General features: G+C 38.6%; 1 protein-coding gene across 15 annotated transcripts in view; it reads right to left on the bottom strand.

Moving 5' to 3' along the window:
* The window catches only part of PCCA (propionyl-CoA carboxylase subunit alpha), a 420,693-nt gene that overhangs the window by 229,448 nt on the left and 168,861 nt on the right, over positions 1-22,384 (bottom strand). For all 15 annotated transcript variants that reach the window (XR_012159457.1, XM_073348756.2, XM_073348763.2 and 12 more), the window contains 3 exons: positions 16,094-16,196; positions 8,819-8,913; positions 4,103-4,253 (listed from right to left, as the gene is read on the bottom strand). Coding sequence is in view for 14 of the 15 variants with exons in the window: in XM_073348756.2 (XP_073204857.1) it covers positions 4,103-4,253; positions 8,819-8,913; positions 16,094-16,196 (349 nt within the window). In the remaining variant the exon portion in view is untranslated. The remainder of the gene's footprint in view (positions 1-4,102; positions 4,254-8,818; positions 8,914-16,093; positions 16,197-22,384) is intronic.

Here is a 22,384-nt window from a genome sequence, read left to right as displayed (position 1 = left end):
AGAGAATGTACATAAGTATTGTAATTTAAGGTTAGTAAATTTCTTAAGACTTGGAAAGAATGGGTCTACTATTAGAGGGGACCTCTCAAACTGCTTACACAATATTTGACAGAAGTCTTTAAAGTTTCTAAAGATGGCATTCATTCCATTCTGATGGCTTTTTTCTTGTCAATTTGGAGATATTCACAACTGAATGAGTTTGATGTTGAGGAATTGGAAGATTTTTACCACCACATATTACAGCGCAAAACCGACAGACATACAATGATTAAAAAAAAAGCTACAGACAGAATTGAGCACATGGGTACTCTACTGATCACATTTGTATTTCAGCCTAACACCTTAATAGATAATGAACACTGTGTTAAAGGAGAAAATTTAGGATCCTGTATCCCTGTTGGCATCAGGTTAGGATTCTAGCATATATGAATTTTCATAATCACAAAAAGATTTATCAGAAGCTTTATATGAAATGCTAGACAAACTGGGAATTATAAATGTACAGAATGTATATACAGAAGAAACAAGCGTTTACTAGCACTTTAATGGCCAATAAATTGGCAACTTGTCTAGTGATTAATCCTTACCACTTCTCATCAAATCTGACATAGGGCTAAATTGTGCCTGGTAGACATAGTCATAGTAACAGCAGTGCAGAGCTATACAGTATCAGGGCAGGCACCAAAAAAGCACTCCTTGTAGTGTAGGAAGATCAGTGTTATAGGGTACAGCCTTCTCTCCAGTGCAGGCTTATGGAAGGGAAGACAGGTTTATGGCCCGATAATGCTGGCAGATCAGGTGCCAGCTCATGCCAAGGCTCCTAGGCCCCAACTGAACACTGATGAATGTATAGCTGGAAACCGGTCTGGCTCCCGTGTTTTAGTATTATTTAAATAGGTATTCAAAAAAGTGTTTAGACTTTATGAAATGCTTGTAGGATGCTGCATGTATTAATTTCATGTAACATCTTTACTTCATGTTATAAGGCTATATTGAGTGTTTGCACTGTAAGCCTCTGTAGCTGTGTAACTCATGAAGCAGGAAAGAAGCATTAAATAATGTAAAATGTTGGCTTCCTACAGAAGATGCTAGGTCCTGCACACAAGAAGGACCTGAGACGGAATCCCCGGGGTGCAGCCTGGGACTGTGGGACCGCTGTGCCTCCTTAACTCTCTCCAGCCTGGGCTGTCTTTCACAAGCATAGTGACCAGCAGCAAACCCCTCCAGGCTCTGTGATCACCCAGCACAACAGCATGTGGAGCCCCACACCTGGACAGATTGCATGAATGTTCCCAGAGACATTCATGAATCACACAGAGAAAGGCACCAGGGCCAAAACCCCCCAGCTCCCAGCACTGTACCTCAGGAATATACTGTCTTGCAATGCTCAAGATGAGCAGTTCTAATTTATTAATTGGTTCATCACTTCGTCAATGGAAAGTGAATATACACCAGCCCTTGCAAAACCTGAGCAGATTTGTCACACACATCAAACAAACTCACTGGTAAAGATAAACAGTTAAACAAATGTATTGATTATAAAAGGTAGATTTTAAGTGATTGGTAACTAACTGACTTTTTGCCTAAGGAAAAGAAAATATAAGCATGCAGTCCAAACTTTCAACCCTATTAGATTGGGCAACATCTAGATTAAACAGTTTTCCTCACCCCACTGGATATTGCAGTCCGTAGTATACAGATTTCACCCTTGAAATCTGAGCCAGTCCCCTCAGTTGGAGTCTTCAGAGTGCCCTTGTTGCTTGCAGTGCAGGTGGGTGAAGGAGAAAAGCCCAGCATGTGGCCACTGTGTTCTGTTTTATAACCTCAGTTCCATGTGCTTGGGGAGCACAAGTCCAGGCATGTCTGGGGGCATTGCTGAGTCTCCAGGCAAGGTTGAGCAATTCCCCTGGTGTGGCCTTATGCAGGTGAGTCACTGAATTGTACCTCCCTTGCTGGACAATGGTTGTTGATTGGTTGTTTGAAACCCATCTGGGTGTTGGTTACTTTCCTTGCTGTTGCCTCTGGGGAGCTAATATCTGGCTGATTCCCCAACTTAAGGCATGTTTTAGTGACAACCATACAACACAATTCTCATAACTTCATATGCATTAATGATATACATATATGGATAGAAAAATGACTTTCAGAAGATCATAACCTTTCCCCCGATACCTTACAAGGCATGCTTTATATGCAAGATCACGATTATCTGAAAATGACGAATATGGGGGTTACAGTACACTCCCCCAAGGTATAGAATGTCACAGGCCCATTGAAACCAACTGAGCCATTGTGAAACGTCGAAGGACAAAGACTCTGTTGATTGCTCCCCTCCACACTCATGAAGAGGAGACCTGCAGGTGGACGTGTCCCATCAGCTTGAATGCTGAGGGAAAAGAATAAAAATCCCTGACAAAAAGGAACTGATGATCTCTATGCTGATTGAACTCTGATGGGCAAAGATCTTTAAGCATAAGCAAGCGTTCCCCAGTGCTTGGCCTGGGTTAGCCCTAGAGAAATTATAAAGCTTGCATATTACAGCAGCTTCTATTACTTTCTGGGACCTAGACTGTATCGTGTGTGTGTGTGTGTTTACCTGCTTTAACCTTGTAAATAACTCATTTCTTTTCTTAGTTAATAAATCTGTAGTTAGTTTATTATAGGATTAACTACAAGTGTTGTCTTTGGTGTAGGAGCGAAGGTGCAGCTGACCTGGGGTAAGTGACAGCTCCTTTGGGATGGGGAGTAATCTGAATATTGTTGTGATTTTTGTTGTAAGGGACTAACACAAAGGCAAGCTTGCCTGGGTGGTAAGATAAACGAGAGTGACTCCATGGTTAGGCTGTTATAGAGCCTGAGAAGTTCATGCTTGATACTTGGTTAGTGAAATCTAAGTGAGAACTCTCAACCAATTTGGGGTTTCTGCCATGCTTCTTCAGTATGCCCTGAGGTTGGTACTCATGCTCATGAGCCACTCCAGTCAGCTTGACAGGCCCCACCACCTCCTCCGTGCCCCTTCCCAACCTAAGGGTGTGGTCCCTGTGCTCCATTCTCTACAAATGTGCCTGGCCCTTATGCAGGTTGAGCATGGACAATGGAAGTAGGAGGAGCTCCTTTTACCCTCCCCATCACTGCAGACCTGTATAAAGAAGCAGGCAGAATCTGGCCCAATTAGTGAGTTAAAAAGCTGCTGCAATTTGAACAAATTTTATTGTTCCTATTGCATCGTTTCACATTTTGGTTCCTTTTAGATAAAGATTAGCAGTTCATTTTCTGTAATGCTTCGAAATCATGGGGGAAGGGGGAGAAGAAAGGGGAGAATATTTTACTTGTTTACATGAGATTTGGCAAGTTATGTTGTCATATCTTCACGAATGCTACACAGATTTTAAGATATGCACACTGTTTCCTTATATAGCTATTATTGGTATGTTAAAGTAGCAGCAGAAGAAAGCTTATCAATAGTGGTTTTTTGGACACACTGGCTATTAAACAGGAACCTTTAATAAAAAATATAACTTTTTAAAAAGGAATTATTTCCAGCCATTTCTATTTCACATTATCAATTCCACAATTAAGTGCAAACACCACTTGAAATCCACAGAGCTATCCTTTTTTAGTATATTTGTACTATATTCATGACCTAAAATAGTATTCAATGTGTCAATATTTTTATTTCTGACATCATTGTGTAGTTTAATCACCTTGCTGGTAAAACTCAACAAACTTTCACCAAAGCATGAAAAATACATGGAAATTTCTGTTACCAAGAGGGAAAAGTATCAAAACACAGTGGCTAGCCACTTACTGTGAACTCACAGTAGCACTTAACTGTGACCTCTTGCAAGGTCTTTAGGTCAAGTGTAACAAAGAGCAACGCACTGAATGCTCATTTCTATGTGCTCTGCAAGGGCCCCATTCCTGAAAAGATTTGGGCACATTAGCTTACTCATGCGAGTAGACCTATTAACATCAGTGTAAAGTTACTCATATGTAGATCTTTACAGGATCAGGCTCTATGTTTGGAGGGATTTATTTATTTATATATAAAATTTTATTTTAAATAATCCTGTCTCTGAATCTGAACAGTTGTTTTTCTTACCTGAAGTCTAGTGTTCATTTCCAAAAAGTAGAAATTCTTCCTGGTGTCCACAAGGAATTCTACAGTTCCAGCAGAGGAATATTTTACAGCTTTGGCAAGAGCTACTGCTTGTTCTCCCATTGCTCTTCGTGTCTCAGGGTCCAGAAAAGTGCTACAAATTCAGAAAAAGTGCCTTTCTTTAGTTAGAAAAACAGAATTGTATCCTTTTCTTAAGCTACATACAAAAGAGGGCAAAAAAAAACCCATGTAAATTAAATAGGACACCACTTCTGGTCAGTCAAATGCACTATATTATCTCTCTACTGTTGAATAAACGAGTTAAGGGCTTATTTACACCAGGAGTTATTCTGGAAGAGCTGTTCCTGATTAACTCCCTGTGTAGACACTCTTATTCTGGAATAAGAGTGCCTTATTCTGAATTAGTTTTAACCATACAGGGAGCTAATATTGTGCTTTAAATTCACACCCTATATTACTCCAAATTAATTTTCCTTAAAATTGGAAACATACTATTAATTCCTGTACTTCCATCCATGTTCAGAAGATTAGCACAACTTTAGAACAAACAGATTATTTCATTCTAAATTGCTTTAAAAAATAAAGATTAAATGCAGCATTCAGCACTCTTGGTAACCAGTATTAATGCATTTCAGTACTGAGAGTACCTTCAAGACAAATTACAGGAAAATGCTTTCAAGATATAAATTAAATCAATATACACATTGTACAACATTGAGATCTTGAAAAACAATATAACCTAAAAAGTCATCAGTTATTTGGAGAGCACATCTAATTATTAAAAATCAACATTAAAGAAAATTCTGGACAATAATGAAGCCTGCAGACAATAGCTACACTATGGAAATATTACTGCCTAGACAAACAAGAGCAAACCTTATGGTTGTGGTTTTCCGCATCTGTTTGAAATATAATTATCTGGATGTTTCATAGCTATGTGCTCTGTAATCCAAGTTATGATAAACTTTGGAAGTTCGTAAAGTCTGAATGAGAATCTGTACTGTGTTTCGGTTTTGTTTTAATTTGGACTTTCTTGTATGCAGGCAAGGTTGTGATGAAAGAAAACTAGGACATGCACAATATTGAATCTGATAACCAATGACAGTTTGCAGCTTCCACCTTCAGATCCTAAATCTTCTCTCTCAACTTTACCCTTAAACTGCAAGTTTTAGTTGTGTGGCTTTCTGATTTTGATTCATTCCCTTCAACACAGCATGGCCACCATTCAGCATTGTTCTTCTGCCCCGAAGTGCAGCTCAGCTACTCCCTCACGAGCCATTGCTGAGACTGCTCCCTGACAGTCAAGCTTCCTCACTCCAGGAAACTAAATACGTCACCTCCAATAGACCACTGAATTTACAAACTCAAGAACACATATATTCTGATGATTCCTCTCCACTACACAACAAGTTCAGATTTAGATTAACCTATCCAGCTAGAGAAACTCTTGTGGCTTTTACCAAAGCAATCGAAAGGTTTTCTGTAGGAGATGCTGAACCTTGTACATGATCTTAAATAAAAGATCAGATTTGTCCCTTACTAGAAACAAAACAGCAGTAAGCAAAAATATTTATTACACCCTTGTTGCCATTTATTTTAGGAACATGTCAGAACTACAATCAAGAAAATAAAATATAAAAAGATAATAGAGAATCAGTTTTAGCCCACACCTGGCCACTTTTAAGAATGTTTTTGGTTTAAGTCGTTTCTAAGATCTTTGCTTATAGACAGTTGGATTAAAAAAAAGTGCATGGTGCCTAGAGGGGGAATTAGTCAGCCATCTCCAACAGTGAGTTTTGTGCATCTGTGGCTTGTCTTCCTGAATTAGGCCCCACCCCTGCAAAGAGTACCACACAGGAGGACCCCTGTAGTTGCTTGGAGCCCCACTAAAGTAAGTGGGGCGCCACATGACCACAGAGAACTAGCTAGACAGAGTCAAAAGCTGGATCAGGGCCTTAGTTTACAGTATTTCCTAAGACTTTTAACTGAAAGAAAAGTGTTTAGAAGATGAATGCTTAGAGAGTTTGTGCAAGAAAATGAGTTATACTCAAGCAAAAGAAAAGCGAGCTACGATTTTGGACTAACCAGAGACAATGGGGAGACCACTCCTTTATAGGTAAAATACTACTTTGGCCTCAGTCCTTCCTAGAGTGGTAATATATCTGGATTCTTATGGACAATAAACCAGAGACTTTTGGCATGTTAAAAGAAGCTCTCTAGATTTAGGGAAAAAGACCCTCTTTACTGGCTACATATAACAAAAGAATCTGAAAACAAAATGTCCGATTTCAGAAAAGGTATCAGTTTTTGCTCTAACACCTCTGGTGAGATCACAAGAAACAAAGGGATGAGGGAAGCAATGAACACATCTTACCAAGGCATGGTTATGCACTGGCAATACAAAGAGATGAGGGTCTATTATACTGTTTCAGTAACAGAATAATGCATAGCAACAAGTTAAATAAAAAGCTATAATTCAATAAAGGGTCTTCTGTTGATGTCATCAATCACAGAGCACAGTTTGAATGGTTTATGAAGGGCAGTACATTTCCAATTTGGAATTATAGCCTTGGTATTCCTTTTCAAGAACAACCATTAATATTTCTCATATGGATAAAAGGACAGTTACTTCCCTGTACTACAGTAATATCTTCCTGTATTTGCTAAATGTATGTCTGAGATCTCTCTTCTTGCCTCCTGCTGCCGCAGAAGAATGGAACAGAAGTGTCACACTGCTAAACTTGATCTATGCCATGTGGTTAAGCTTTATACACTAAAATGACTGGATTATCTCTGCAATCAGCTAGGTTAATTAACTGAGGTTTTCTATTCCCTTCAGTGCCTTTACTTTTTACATACATTGTTTCTCTCCCTTTTAAACAATTCACCCCCTCCTCTCAATACACCCTAAACAGCCCTTTCTTCAAACTAATCACACACACGACTTAAAAATGAAACATTTTAAACATGACTTCCACTCCTTCTCCACCTCATATACCTGTTACTGTTAACTAAATAGTTCCTCTGGCAGCATGAAGGCTGCAGAATAAAAAGACTTCACAAGATAAAAGCATCAAGAAGAGAAAATATGATCAGATGTGACATTTCAGTTATGAGACCTGCTTCAAGCTATCGTGCAGCCAATTAAAGACAATACAATTGACTTGTTTTATTGTTTCTACAGCCTCAGGGATGGACACATGGGCAAAATGTTACTCCCCATCCCAATAGCATCTCTGTTCATCAATGCAACTTTAATACAAAATATTTTCCAAAATATTCCTGCTCCCTTCATTCAGATATAAAGCAGATTACTTTTGAGAACTGAGGAGCATTGTTACATCTGAAACATAATTTTATGCCACAGCTACGCTAAACTGTCAATGAGAATTCCTTTCATTGATGATACCATGGACTTTGGAAGTTATACTATAATCATTTTTTAAATTTCAGGTTCAGTTTGTAACACACTATGGCAGTCTCCATATTTCAAAATTATTGTTATTTGTATTACCATAGCACCGAGTAGTCCTAGTCGTAGACTAGAACTCCATCGATTACCATTCTGTCCTCAGCAGCTGCGCTATCTTGTGATCTTAAGCAATCAAATCTCACGACTGAAAGAAAGTCAGGTTCTTGAATGGGAGGCCTTTGAGGAACACACAGGTGTTGCAAGAAGTGACCATGATTAATCAAGGTAGCACTTTTTCCTCTGAGTCTGCGCTCAACCAATGTATTGTGTTATGGGATATCCTGCACTTAAAATTACTGTCTGTCAGATCAGATACAAACTCAAGGTCCTAAATGCTATTTGTAAGTGATGGGGAGAGTTGGCTCTATGGCCATAAACAAATTTTAACTCAAGTAACTTAAAATGATCCTAAATGCCCATTGGATGTGGTCATCACACCCTAAATTGTTCTACAATGCTGTTCTGCACTACTGAACAACTGCAAGTTCAGACCTAAACGTGGTTGCATTTAATAATAGATAATTAAATGCAGTTTGGGGCATCCTCCTGATTTTGAGCAATCCAGGTTTTCCCACTTTCTTTTTTTTCCCCCGTATATTCTTTCTGGTGAACACCTTTGCAGTATGTTATAAGACGATGTATTAGACAGCTTTTAAGACCCAATCCTGTGAAGAGCTAATGTGCCTCAACTCTTACTAAAATCAATGGAGTTAAAAACATTGAGCAGGTGGAGGTACTGGACTCCTAATTACGACAGGTCATTAATTTGATAGGGACTTGCTATGGAGTAAGGTACTACTCAACACTTGAGAAACAGAGCCAGATTCTGCTATTCTATCAATTAATGTAGCAAATGAACGTCTTCAGGAACAGTGAGTTTGAGACTTCATTTTGCTTCTGTACTCACTGGTAGGAGGCTATCACAAAATGAGAAAATTTCTGTGTGTATGTCTAAAATACTTGATCAGTACTCTATTTTATACAAGATTATGAATAAAAACTGCAATAACTTGACATAGAGTGAACATTGTGAAGCTAGATCAGAATATTGCAATGCTAAATTCTGCATCAGAATTGCATTGGTTACTTAAACACTACTACTTGTCTTTATGGTGTTTTTTAATGGAATAAAAATTGTTCAAATTTGTACAATATGTAAAAGTAGCAGCTTTCCAAAGCATAATCAATGCTCATAAAAACGTACAAGGAAAGAAGTTTATACTCACCTTGGTGCCTCTTCCACAACCTTTTGATTTCTTCTTTGAATGGAGCACTCTCTTTCATTCAGCCACAAAGCATTGTCATGCTTATCTGCCAAAACCTAGTAGAATATGATGCTATTAACAAACAAGTGAATATATTTGCCATTTTTATATGCCACTATCAGATGCCTGTGCTGTCATCTGTGTACCACAGATTTCATTACATAGAGTTCAGATGTAAATGTTTCACCAAATTAAACATAAAAAAGAAGCACTCTAGCAAAGCGCATGCTGAAAACAGAAATGAACATTTCCTTTCTAGAAAATTAGCTGTATTATAAATATGGGGAGAATGTTATTTCAAACATTGAACACAGTAACTAGCTTTTTTCTAAAATTTCCACTACTTATTTTTTTAAAATCGTATTTAAGAAGGAATAGGAGGGGTGAAGCTCCAATCATTTCAGGTATTGTGAGAAATACAAAAATGAAGTTAGTTAAATAAAAGAAGCTGAAAATCAATGGACGGAGACAAAATTATATTGTAAGCTCCTAAAATAGTATTACAAACATAAGTATATTGTTAACACTAGCCTACATCATCAAAAGGGAGTAAAATCTCAAAGGATGTCAAATTTTGCTATTGATCTATGGATAAAAAGCTTTCAGAAACAGTTACTAATGGAGCCTACTCAATGGATTAATCACAATACAGTGCCTCTCGAATAGGAGACAAGTGTTCAGAAACATTGTGGTCTCTGGGCAAAAGCGAGGGGAAAAGAATGCAATGTAACACCCAGATTTCTCCAACAATTCAGATAAAAATTTAACTGGTTGTTTCAAGGAGCCTTCCCAAGCAGTTGAAGCTACTGCAGTCCCTGCAACCTTAGTACATTGAAGAGCAAGACACAGGATGAAGAGTGAGTCCCATTTCACACATCCAGACTGGAGAAGCATGCAGGCCAACAGGATAGGACTGTCAATTGATCATGAGCTTTGCAAACTGTCAGAAAAAAGGAAAATATAGGCAGTCCTAGTCTGAGCCCAATCCTCTCATTTATGCTCAGGCCATCCTCACTCCTTAATGCTTCCTATGGCTTTTCCCAACTTCATAACTTATTTCATGCTGCTCCCTATTCTTGGAGCAATTCCCCCCTTTTCATGTACTAAGTATACTTTTCTCGCCTATAAACCTTTTTCCACTAGTCTTCCTTCTCTGATTTACAATTATCTGTGCCAGTCCTCATGCCCCATCCTTTAAAAGTGCAGTTCCGAACTCAAAATTGACTAGACAAAAATAGTACCATCCTACTCAAAAACCTGTATGAACTCATCCCTATCTGCTTACTTTAGCAAAAAAAAGTTTAACAACTTATTGTTCCTTTTAGCACCACAGAGTAAATAGACCTATGAGAGCGCAAGCTAGATTCCATTACAGCTCATGCATCAACAACAAAATTGTTAACTAATGTGGAAATAACCCAGGCAAATGAGACAAAAGCCTGAGTTTTGATTTCAGTGGGACTACTTATGTGTTTAAAGTTATGTTAAAATGCTTTGCTGGATCAGGGCCAGATCAGCTACTTTCAGCATCAAACTCAACATTTTCATAGGAATCCTTAGGGGACAGAGGTGAGGATGGAGCATAATTTGTCCCCACTTAACCTGTGGAATTTGCGGGATCCCCAGGAGAAATCCATAGAGGTGCTTTTTGCTTTTGTGCTGGTGCTTGATCCCACTGCTTCCCAATGGAGAACACAAATGCCGCTAGAGCATTGTTGTAAAGGTGTATTATAATGCATTGCTAGTTCATAAGAGTTTCTTGAGTACAGCTGGTCCCTGAATCTCCCCAAAGGAAGGTTTTGAAGCGCACTTCAGGAAACAGAGCAACACAGCATTGCTTCAGGGTGTATTAACTTGTGCTAGAGGAGAAGAACGGAGAATCCAACAGAGCATAGCCTATCTTCTTATTCCAGTCTTGGTCCATCCAGTCCATGACTGCAGAAACTGAACTCCATGGAGTCCCAGTAGACAAGTGTCTTTAGAGAAGGAGAGACTTATACTATAAATATTATTTTAAATAATAAAACCCAAATGACAGGGCATGCTCACTTGTGTAGAATTGCTTTTCTGGAACAACAATGGCTAGTTCACTGCCCTGCTTTTCTATGACTAGCTCCATTTCAGGCCCTCTTAGGGCTTTTCCATTTAAACAGTTTTTCAATAGAAAATTGGGGGTGGAATGAGAGTAACTAAACAAAGCTTTTCATGAAAAAAGTGTCTGCTTTCCACAGAAAAATTCAAGTTTTAATTGAAAAACAGCTTTGACAAAAAGTAGAAATTTTCAATGGAAATCTGACAAATTTATTTCCCCCTATTTACACAAACATTTTCAGGGGGTGAGGCTAGGGGATTATTTGATCAGTTCTCCCTTATCTCCTTCTCAGTTAGGAAACCCACTTCACTCCTCCCACTCCTTTCCCCAGTTCTGAGATACCTATAGTCTCTAGGGAAACTGCTTGTATCATTACTCATGTTTGGAATCTGCTTCTTAAAACTATTATTTTGCCACGATCAACAAATTTGGCTTATAAGAAGCAGATATGAGTACTTAACACATAGGCTTAAGACCTTGCTTTTAACTATCTAGCTAAATGGTGTAAGCAAAGGAATATCCAGAGTTGGGTATTTATCTAGAGAACATTATCCATATAATTTTTAGAAACAAAACAAAAATAATTGTTTAATAAAATAATTATTATATATGATAATTATTTTCAGAAGAGGTTTCATTGCCAAAATGCATTTACAGAAAGTGGGAATTACTACTGGGGTGAACTGAAATTCCCATCTACCTCTAATTAAAAATAGATGTTTCATCTACAGTATTTTTTCCGAATTAGTGGTGCTAAAAGCAAGATATTAAAAAAATTACTAAAGAAAATGGTCAGTTTTGTGAAGTTGCAAGATTAACTAATTAGTGGTATTTATTACTGACACTTCATTACACTAAATAATAAAACAACATTTATTGCACTCTCTCCTATTTGAATTCAGCCAAATGCCATTTCCAGTTGCAGCATTTGTATTTAACCAAATATCTTGCAATTAGACATTCAGTTTACTTTTACTTTAGACTGAGATCCTTCATGTCAGATATTCAGGGAGAACAAGATTACAAAAATCAGTTCAAGCCATGAAGTCTATTTGGACTCTTTTTTCCTGTTAATTGTTTCAGTCTTTTCTTATGTTTTACAAGTGTTTGTTTTATTCCTCAGCACAGGAAACCCTTACATTTTTAAGTTCGCAGAGTTTTGGAGCTGAGCAAGAATGTTAAATAATCTCGTTTAAAAGCTACTGCTAAATTAATAAATATTTGGCATCTGTTCTCAAAGTATTTGTATGTTTAGCAGTCTGAATGAATCAAGGTCAATCTCCTAAACTTGATTAGGATATATAGCTAAAATGATATACTGGATTGTTGCAAAGGTGTATTATAATGCATTACAAGGATAATATGATCCATTATTCTTATTTCAAATTTATAAATTATAAAAATCAATGGTATCTTGTTTGATATTCGATGTTATTTAATTTATAGTATCGCATTGTTCTAAAATGTGAAATATTCGAACATTTTTGAAAGGTAAAGCAAAAAACATCAGGCAGGCAGGGCTATTTAATAAGAAGTGAATAAAGGTGGACTGCAAAATTAAGTACCAATATAAGAAAGCATTTGAGTGCACATTTAACTTTAAGCATATATTAAATCCCATTCACTTTCAGAGTTTTCCTGAATTGGGGGTCTTAAAAATCAACTTAATTTCTGAATCCATTTTTAGACTTCAGAAATAGTCTACCATCCCCACTTCAAGTGCTAGTCTCACTGTGTATTTTATAGTACTTTTGATCCAACTCTGTATCAACTGAAATGGAAGGAAATTTTGCCACTGACTCAGTTGGGTGGTTTTGCTTACTTGTTTGATGAGGTGGAAGAGAAATAGGGAGAAGATGTATCATTTTTTTAAATTTTTATAAAAAATAATTTGACTGCCAACATTACCCGTGTTGAGGAACAGATTACTTTAAGACCCCAAGCCTACAACCACACATGCACGTGCTTAATTTTAAACATGTGAGGAGTCTCTTTGATACTATTTAATATTGATCTTTTATGTTTATAAAACATATTTAATAGCTAACATTTTTTAATGTTGGTATCTTTCCAGAGACCAAAGAGATGGTATTTGGTGTCACAAAGGAAGAACAGTAGTCTACAGTTTCAAAAGTGAATAGTAGTTTCAGGTGTCAAATTTGAGTCCTATCAAAAGGCCCAGATTTTCAGATGCTGGATGTTCAACACCTTATGAAAAATCAGGCCCTTTTAAGATATTTAAAGTGGAGCCCCCAAAAAAACTGAGGGACCCAAAAACCAATAGTCACTGTTGAAAATTTGGGCCAAAAGCACTATTTGTTTGAACTCTAATGTGTTCTGTGAAACTTACTGGCTCGGATTGCACCAGTCCGTGGTCACTCAAAAGCCAGAATATAGTTTTGGGCTTAACCTTCATCCTTAGTAGATTCAATATTTGCTCATTTTTCTGATGCGATATCAAGTCTGCGTTTAGGCAAATTTTAAGCAAAAAAACAAAAATCAGGTCATACTAAGCATGTTGGGTAAAAGAGTGGACATATTTAGCAGTGTTAAAGGGGTTAATTGGTTTTTTCTCTTACTTACCAGTCCACACAATCAGCAGGATTTTTTATATTAAATTATTGAACTGCTGTCAAAGTATCTCAAGGTCTCAGTGAAACAAATCATATGACAAATTATAAGGAATTTGTATTTTGGACTGGAAAAACAAATGAAACTTCCGTTAAGGAAACCGACACATACATTATAGATTTCTTGTCAGAAGAGATTCATTCAGGGTTGCATCCACAATTAAGTTCCATAGATAAGATGGAAAAGAATACATTCAAAATATTAAACAGGCAAAACTTTTTACCAAAGTTTGTATGCCTGAATATAGTCCTGTTTGGTATCAATAGATCTGGTTTTAATTTATATGATACCCATTGATGCACACACACACACACACACACACAAAAGAAAGATGTCAAGTAAATTGTTCACTCTAAGAGCACTTGCTTGGGCTTCAGAACTTTGTTTTTTCAAAATTCTGGCAGGCAAAAAACTCACATTAAGAAGTAGGAGTTGATTTGTAATTAGTTATAAATACATTTAAAAATCTTTATTCACATCACTTTACCTAGAGTCTTAAGAAACCTCAGAATCCCTTTCAGGTTTGTTAGAGTTGTATGCAAAACTCTGACTTGACTGTTTAAATAACGTATTCTATGCCCAGTATTTTGCATTTTGAAATAATAAATCCACATAATAATTATTTAGCTTGAGGCACATTTTATGACTCAATCCAAACATAAGCATGATATAATAAATACTTTTCCCCCCTTGTAAGATCTGAGGGAAAGTTTTAGGGCATAGTTTTATATGGATACGTTTCTGCTTCCATATGAAATAGGATGCAATACAAACCAACGTTGTTAGAACAACCACTATACTTGTCTTTTATTGAAACAAATATTGAAGAACGCGTTAAAATGTAAAGAAATTCCCTCTAGAAAACCTAAAGGTCATTTTTCTAAAAAAAGATTTTAAATAAATTATTTAAAAGTTCCCCAAATTGTGTGCAATTGATAAATCTAATAATGGTATAATTTTTTACTTTGAATTCAATGTAAATATGACTCAGATATTGGTTACACAATATGAATCAAGCACCGTATATTGTACGCCCACTAAAGGCAAAGATTCAAAAAGTATTTAATGTCCATAATATTAAAATTTAAGCACAATTTTGAATAGTGATGATGTAGCTGAGATGGCACTTCTGCTCAAACTCTATTTTTAATCATTTATCTCTTATTTGAAAGAAGTATTTTGGGCTGCAAATTTCTTGTTCTTGGCTAAAAGTCCAAAGGAAATTGTCTTGGAAAATTCTGTAATATTTTGCTACATTATTCTTCTAATGCACGAGCATTAGAAGAGTTTTTTTCCATTAATTAAGACATCTGTAAATTTATTTATTTTCAAAACAGAAGCTTGTTTTAAATTTTCAGATTTGGTGAATTCTTGTAAGATGACTAATGTCTCTGGCATGAACAAAATTTATCTTCAAGCCTGAAAAGAGCTGCTTGTAACACAAAGGGTGTTTGGAGCAGTTCCATTTGCTTCAGTGGAGCTATGTCAAATTATACCAACTGGGGGTCTGGCCCAAGATCAAAATTAATCTTCTTTTGTAACTAAGCTATCCAAGTAAAAAGCAGCCGTATATTGTGAACCACAAGGCTACACTACACACACCTTAAGTGGTTCAACTGACTTCACAGCAACTACAAGCATGTAGTTCAAATGATATGCATCATCCAAACCCATTGATGACCTTCATTTGATTTTCCTGTGTTATGTCCAATGTATCTGAAGGAATTAAGCAATCCTCTCTGGACAAATAAGAAAATGTTAAATGTACTCTGGAAGAAGTTGGCTCTAGACCACCTTAGGCTGAAGAATGCTTCGATAGTGGGGAAGTGGAGGTGAAAAACAAGGAGAAAATTTGGGGGCAGGTAGACCTTTGAGGTTCAGACAGATGTACGGATACCATTTCTCCCATTTTCCTGCAATACAGAGGGGAGTAGGAGCGAAAATGTTATTTTGTTATCTGAAGTATATGAGTGATGACACTGGGCTAGATTAATCCATGCTAATGGAAAGAGGGGTAAAATATAGCAAAGCCCGCCCCCATGAATTAGAAGTAGAACTGCATCAAACAGCCTCACTCAGGGTTTCTGCCAGATTAGGGAAGTTTTAAGTTGTGATGGATACTTTGTAGGAACCCTGCTGCAGGAAGCAGCTTAAGGGATATGCTAGATCTGCACGTCACATAGCCACCATAGTCACAAACGCCTTCCTCATTAGCCTGCACCACCCACTTTTTGGGTTGTGATGGACACATCTGTACTCTCTAGCAGAAGGGATGATGCAGTGGGAGAAAAGAGGTGGCAAGACTTTCCACCTCCAGAATCTACTCTGAAAAAAGCTTGAGAGGACAGCTGAATCCAAGTCACTATCTCTGAGTAACCAACTACAGTTTGATATCCGCATTAATGTCTTCAAAGCCATAATAAATCTGACCATGCTTACCATTATAATGTATGTTTGATCATCTCAAGGGTTTGATCATTTCAAATTTTATTTCAAATGGAAAAAGTACAAACCTGGATTTCTATGTGGCGAGGATTATCAATAAACTTTTCTATCAATAGTCGATCATCACCAAAACTTGAAGCAGCTTCTTGAGATGAAAATCTAAAGCCTTCCCTTTAAAAAAAAAAAAAAAAAAACACAAAAAAAAGCCAGGCTGACAATAAAGAAAATTAATCCTTTTACGGCCTGATTCAGTTTCCACTTAAGTTAGTAGGAGTTTTGGTATTCACTTAAATCAGGCTACCATCAGTTAATGTACATATCACCAAAAAGACAAGATTCTCTAAGTGTACATTCATTTTTTTAAACAGAATGCAAAAATAAGAGCTTTCTTGGATACTTTCTTGGAAAGTAAAAATTCATTAATTTCCCCCTCAAAGAACAAAGGGAACTCTGAAGAGTTTAAACGTTTGAGCATTTTTAAGACAATTGGACAACTTTGCACAAGTTACATATTTTCCATGAGAAAAAAAATGGTAGAATTCCAAAAACAATTATGTAATAAATAATTTACATCTTGGATGGGTCCACCATTAATTTATAAGAATTGCAGTATATGAATAACAACAACGGCAGAGCCAAAGGTTAGTTATACAAAAATTAAATGAAAGGACAAATCTTGGATGCTGTACTATGTAAATTCAGCTGTTCCTCACATTACTAAATGCACAGTTTTTTTTAAAACGCAATACTTAGCCATATTCATAAGTTTTTTCCTAATGTATGGTAGAACTCAACCTTACTTTGCATGCGCCAAGCCCCTTAGTATGACTTCCCCTCCTGCCTTTATTTACTTACTCCTATATAACAATTTAATTTTTCTTTTTTTTTTTATTACTGAGATACTGAACCTGTTGGTTTCACTTTTCCTGATAGAGCAGTTACTACTGTGGGACATGACTACTGAAATACAAATTTAAGTACAATTTCCACTGGGTAAAGTTTACACATGGTGAATAGGACCCAAAAGGCTGCATGGTGGACTCTGCAACCCCTTCACGCAGCAGAAAGAGGTTCTGTGCTGGCCCCAGAGACAGGCCACTTCACCGGGAAGGTGAGGGGAGAACCACTGTATCTTTACCTGCAGGAATGCAGTCATCCTAACACCACACATAGGAGGTGCAGAGTGGTAGCAGTCACGGAAGGGCTGTGATGCAGTCCTCGTCACTTACCTATTAGTTGGAGGTAGCTGTGAATTTCTTCTCTCCCAAACCCAGTTCAGTGTCCTAAACAAAGCCTACCTGACAGGTTTTTGTAGGATGAATGAATGTGGCCCTTTTTTGAGTATTATATTTAAAAGGTACCTCTATCATCCTCTTAAACACACACATTTAGATAATGGTTGTTTTATAATTTAAAGAGACTGGAATTTGTTTAGCACTCAGTTGTTCCCTTTGGCCAGTTTTATTTTTTAACCTCAAAACATTAAATGTATTTATTCAAGAGTAAGATGAACTTCAGCGTATTCATGTCCTGTACAACAAAGTTATACCACTTGTATAGAAGTAGACACCACTCTAGCTGATCTGACTAAAAAAGTTAAACAAAAATGGTGCAAAATATAGACACACACACACCGATACATCTATATTTATCAAAACAAATTCTGAACAATTTTAAGTATTAAATCAATGGATTTGCTTTTGTAAACATTATATCAGACAGCATTATGCACAATTGATTGACAACTTTATTTTTGCTTCACTGAAGCATGTGCTAATTAACAATCCAGACTGCAATGCTTGTTAAAAAGAAAATCAATATGCCTAATTACCTCATCTATACGTCTGTAAAACCTAAAAATACACGATTGTCTTAATTAGGTATTTTGACCTTATTTACACACTTGTGTTTTCTAAGCCTATGTTTGTGTCCATAAATAGAATGAAGAATATTAATAAAAGAATGAATTTCATTCATTTTAAAGGGGAATACAAGACCAAGTCAGATTACACAGGCTAGGCAGAGAGATAATGTCTGGATGTAAGCCCTACAAAGATATGTATTTCAAGCTTCATGCTTCCCTTTGAATCAGTACTGAAGCAGTGGCCTAGGGACCCAAAGCATTAGGAAATACTGTCTTATATCCTTGCCATGGCTGCGGAGCACACTGTCAGCTCAGGATAGGGTGGTGAAAAGGTGGCCTCTGCACTCCTCCAATTCTGGTTGAGCTGTGTCAGAGACAGGTTCTCCAGGAATGCTGTATGTAGGGCTTCTTTAATGTCTTTTTCCCACCTAGGCTACACTTCTTGGCAAGAAATATGCATTCAATAAAAACAGAACCCACAACAAGTTTTCTTGCTGTTGGCTGAATTGAAATGGAATGATCTGGGAGCACCGCATGCCCACAAAGCTCAGCCTCATTACAGTTACAAAAACCACCTTCTTTGGGCAGAAACATATAGGGCAGAGGTGGGTAAACCCATGGGCCACATCCAGCCCTCGGGACCGTCCTGCCCGGCCCTTGAGCTCCCGGCAAGGGAGGTTAGCCCCCAGTCCCTCCCTTGCTGTCCCCTCTCCCTCGCAGCCTCAGTTCGGTGTGCCGCCAGCGTTCTGGGTGATGGGGCTGTGAGCTCCTGCCAGAAAGGGCAGCTTCAAGAGCCACCAGCCTGCCCTGGTGCTCTAGACTGTGCGGCAGCATGGCTGGCTCCGGCCAGGTGGTGCAGCTGCCAGTCCTGGTGCTCTGAGTGGCATGGTAAGGGGGCGGTGGGGTTGGATATGAGGCAGGGAGGTCTGGGGGGCAGTCAGGAGACAGGAAGCAGGGGGCAGTTGGGACGGAGGTCGGGGGGGGTCAGGGGATGGGAACAGGGGGGTTGGATAGGCATGGGAGTCCCAGGGGGCCTGTCAGTGGGCGGGGGGCGTTGGATGGGGGCAGGGCAGGGGACATGGAGCAAGGGGCATTGGGGTCAGGGAACAAGGAGTAGGAGGGGTTGGATGGGTCAGGGATTCTGAGGGGGGCAGTCAGAGGGCGGGGGCGAATAGGGGGCGGATAGGGGGCAGGGGCCAGGCTGTTTGGGGAGGCACAACCTTCCCTACCTGGCCCTTCATACAGTTTCGGAACCCGGATGTGGCCCTCAGGCCAAAAAGTTTGCCCACCCCGATATAGGGTAAGTAGGAGACTTGGGACATAATGTGACATTACAATATCCGATACTGGGGCCAACCAAATACCAATTAATGGGGGAAAAAATAAAATTCCAGTGCTGGCATTGCATAGACACTTTCTGTCCAGTTCTGCGTTCTTGTGAAACCTAGCTCTAAAAACAGCTGTTTGAGTATCACCAATACAACAGAATCCCTTTAAAACTGTGACTGTTAAGTACAATGCTTAATGTTAATCAAAATATAAATACCTTACAAACAATTAGTTTTAAAGTAAACAAAAACTAAACAAAAACAAACAATGCTTTAGCTTGAGTCAAAATTTCTTTTAAATGATTTGAGAAAACTGTTGTCTATAGTCACAACACTTTTACTATATAAATGGCTGACTTCTTGTTTATAAAAAGACACAGTCAAAGTCCTAGAATCACAAATTAAATACCTGGGGATTTGATTCCTCCTCTCCACCACCCCCACCCCGTAAAATGGAATTTCACAAATTCAATGAGCTCTCTCTATTCGCTTTTAATATTCTATCAAATAACTCATATCCAATCTATTTACAACGTCCTTGATTACAGCATGAAAAAAATCTCTTTGGTGAATCAGTGTTGTGTTAATTTTCTTAACTGAATGTAATCTGATTTTTAAAAAAAAAAAACAGAATTACAAAATTAGAATATGTAGTCAATGGAGCACAGGAAGTCACCAATAACTTTGTCTGCCATAGTCCCCTTTTCTACCAAACTACCCAGCAACAACAATCACAGACAGCTTTATGACTTTGCCTACCCAAGAAAGGAGACAAAAGATCTGTCTATCAAGGCAGGTATACAAGCACCAACCTATTCTCTTCTTTTACAGTGAGACTTCCAGTGCAGAGTAATAGATAAGATCAGAGACAAAACTCCAAGTGATGCTCTTCGAGGAGAGGTGGGAGAAGAAAAGACTATGACAAATAGAATTACTGACAAATAATTTTCTCTTACATGTCCTTCTTCTCCCATACTGCTGGACAGCAGCAATTGAAAACAACCAATGTTGCGAACAGTAAACCAGAAAGGTGGGCTTACCTTCCAAAGGCACTTGAAGCACCTAATAGATATCAGCCGCAAAGACAGATTTAACTGGTAATGAGGAGTTGAGGAGATGACTAGGAGGGCATCTCAATTTTCAGAAGCAGATGCTTCTGCACTGAAAGCTCACAAGATTGCCATGCCTCTTAGAGAATAGCATTTAACAATACTGAATATAGCCTTCTGACATAGTTGAAGGCTAATGGGATACAATGTTTAATTCACCTAGACACTGTGGTCTTAGTGGCCTTCTTGTTACAATCTTCGAAACAGATAAACTGTAAACTTTTCCAAAACTGAGTACGAGTTATGTAAGATTTCAGAGATCTAAGGAGAGCGCGACATTGCCTTTACTACAACAAGATTGGGACACAACTTAGGTAAACAATAGGCTCACCATCATGAAATTTCAAACTCATCTCAGGAATGTACTTGGGGCAGTTGTTAAACTGACAATAAGAAAAAATCACTGAGCATAATTTCCCATTCTAAAGACTGTCATAACTACAGCTGAAAATAACTTGAAAAAGCAGTTTCTATCTATCTAATGTATTCACAGTTTCAAGGATCTGTCATCCAAAAGTCTGAATAGCTCTGTAATCTCCTGGAAAACTCAGGATAAATCCCACTGCAGAACTGTTGCCTGGTATAAAGATAGAGAAATTGTGGTCCCATAAAAGGTAGAGCTCACATAAAGAGCTAAGATGACTAACATATGACCAGAAAGAGCACTGACTGAGACTTTTCTTGAAATCATCTTGAGTCCGAGGGAAAGGGAGAGACAACATGCTGGAGGGAACAAGACTGCATGTCCAACCTCTTTCTTTTCTTGACCTGCTGCTCACAAACCGGGTAGAATTAGTGGGGGAAGCAAAAGTGGATGGGAATCTGGGAGGCAGTGACCATGAGTTGGTTGAGTTCAGGATCCTGACGCAGGGAAGAAAGGTAAGCAGCAGGATACGGACCCTGGACTTCAGGAAAGCAGACTTCGACTCCCTCAGGGAACGGATGGCCAGGATCCCCTGGGGGACTAACTTGAAGGGGAAAGGAGTCCAGGAGAGCTGGCTGTATTTCAAGGAATCCCTGTTGAGGTTACAGGGACAAACCATCCCGATGAGTCGAAAGAATAGTAAATATGGCAGGCGACCAACTTGGCTTAATGGTGAAATCCTAGCGGATCTTAAACATAAAAAAGAAGCTTACAAGAAGTGGAAGGTTGGACATATGACCAGGGAAGAGTATAAAAATATTGCTCGGGCATGTAGGAATGTTATCAGGAGGGCCAAATCGCACCTGGAGCTGCAGCTAGCCAGAGATGTCAAGAGTAACAAGAAGGGTTTCTTCAGGTATGTTGGCAACAAGAAGAAAGCCAAGGAATGTGTGGGCCCCTTACTGAATGAGGGAGGCAACCTAGTGACAGAGGATGTGGAAAAAGCTAATGTACTCAATGCTTTTTTTGCCTCTGTTTTCACTAACAAGGTCAGCTCCCAGACTGCTGCGCTGGGCATCACAAAATGCGGAAGAGATGGCCAGCCCTCTGTGGAGATAGAGGCGGTTAGGGACTATTTAGAAAAGCTGGACGTGCACAAGTCCATGGGGCCGGACGAGTTGCATCCGAGAGTGCTGAAGGAATTGGCGGCTGTGATTGCAGAGCCACTGGCCATTATCTTTGAAAACTCGTGGCGAACCGGGGAAGTCCTGGATGACTGGAAAAAGGCTAATGTAGTGCCAATCTTTAAAAAAGGGAAGAAGGAAGATCCTGGGAACTACAGGCCAGTCAGCCTCACCTCAGTCCCTGGAAAAATCATGGAGCAGGTCCTCAAAGAATCAATCCTGAAGCACTTGCATGAGAGGAAAGTGATCAGGAACAGCCAGCATGGATTCACCAAGGGAAGGTCATGCCTGACTAATCTAATTGCCTTTTATGATGAGATTACTGGTTCTGTGGATGAAGGGAAAGCAGTGGATGTATTGTTTCTTGACTTTAGCAAAGCTTTTGACACGGTCTCCCATAGTATTCTTGTCAGCAAGTTAAGGAAGTATGGGCTGGATGAATGCACCATAAGGTGGGTAGAAAGCTGGCTAAATTGTCGGGCTCAACGGGTAGTGATCAATGGCTCCATG

This window comes from Lepidochelys kempii, chromosome 1, assembly GCF_965140285.1.
Source record: "Lepidochelys kempii isolate rLepKem1 chromosome 1, rLepKem1.hap1, whole genome shotgun sequence".
NCBI classification, from domain to species: domain Eukaryota; kingdom Metazoa; phylum Chordata; order Testudines; family Cheloniidae; genus Lepidochelys; species Lepidochelys kempii.
This window is presented reverse-complemented; position numbering and strand designations above follow the sequence as displayed.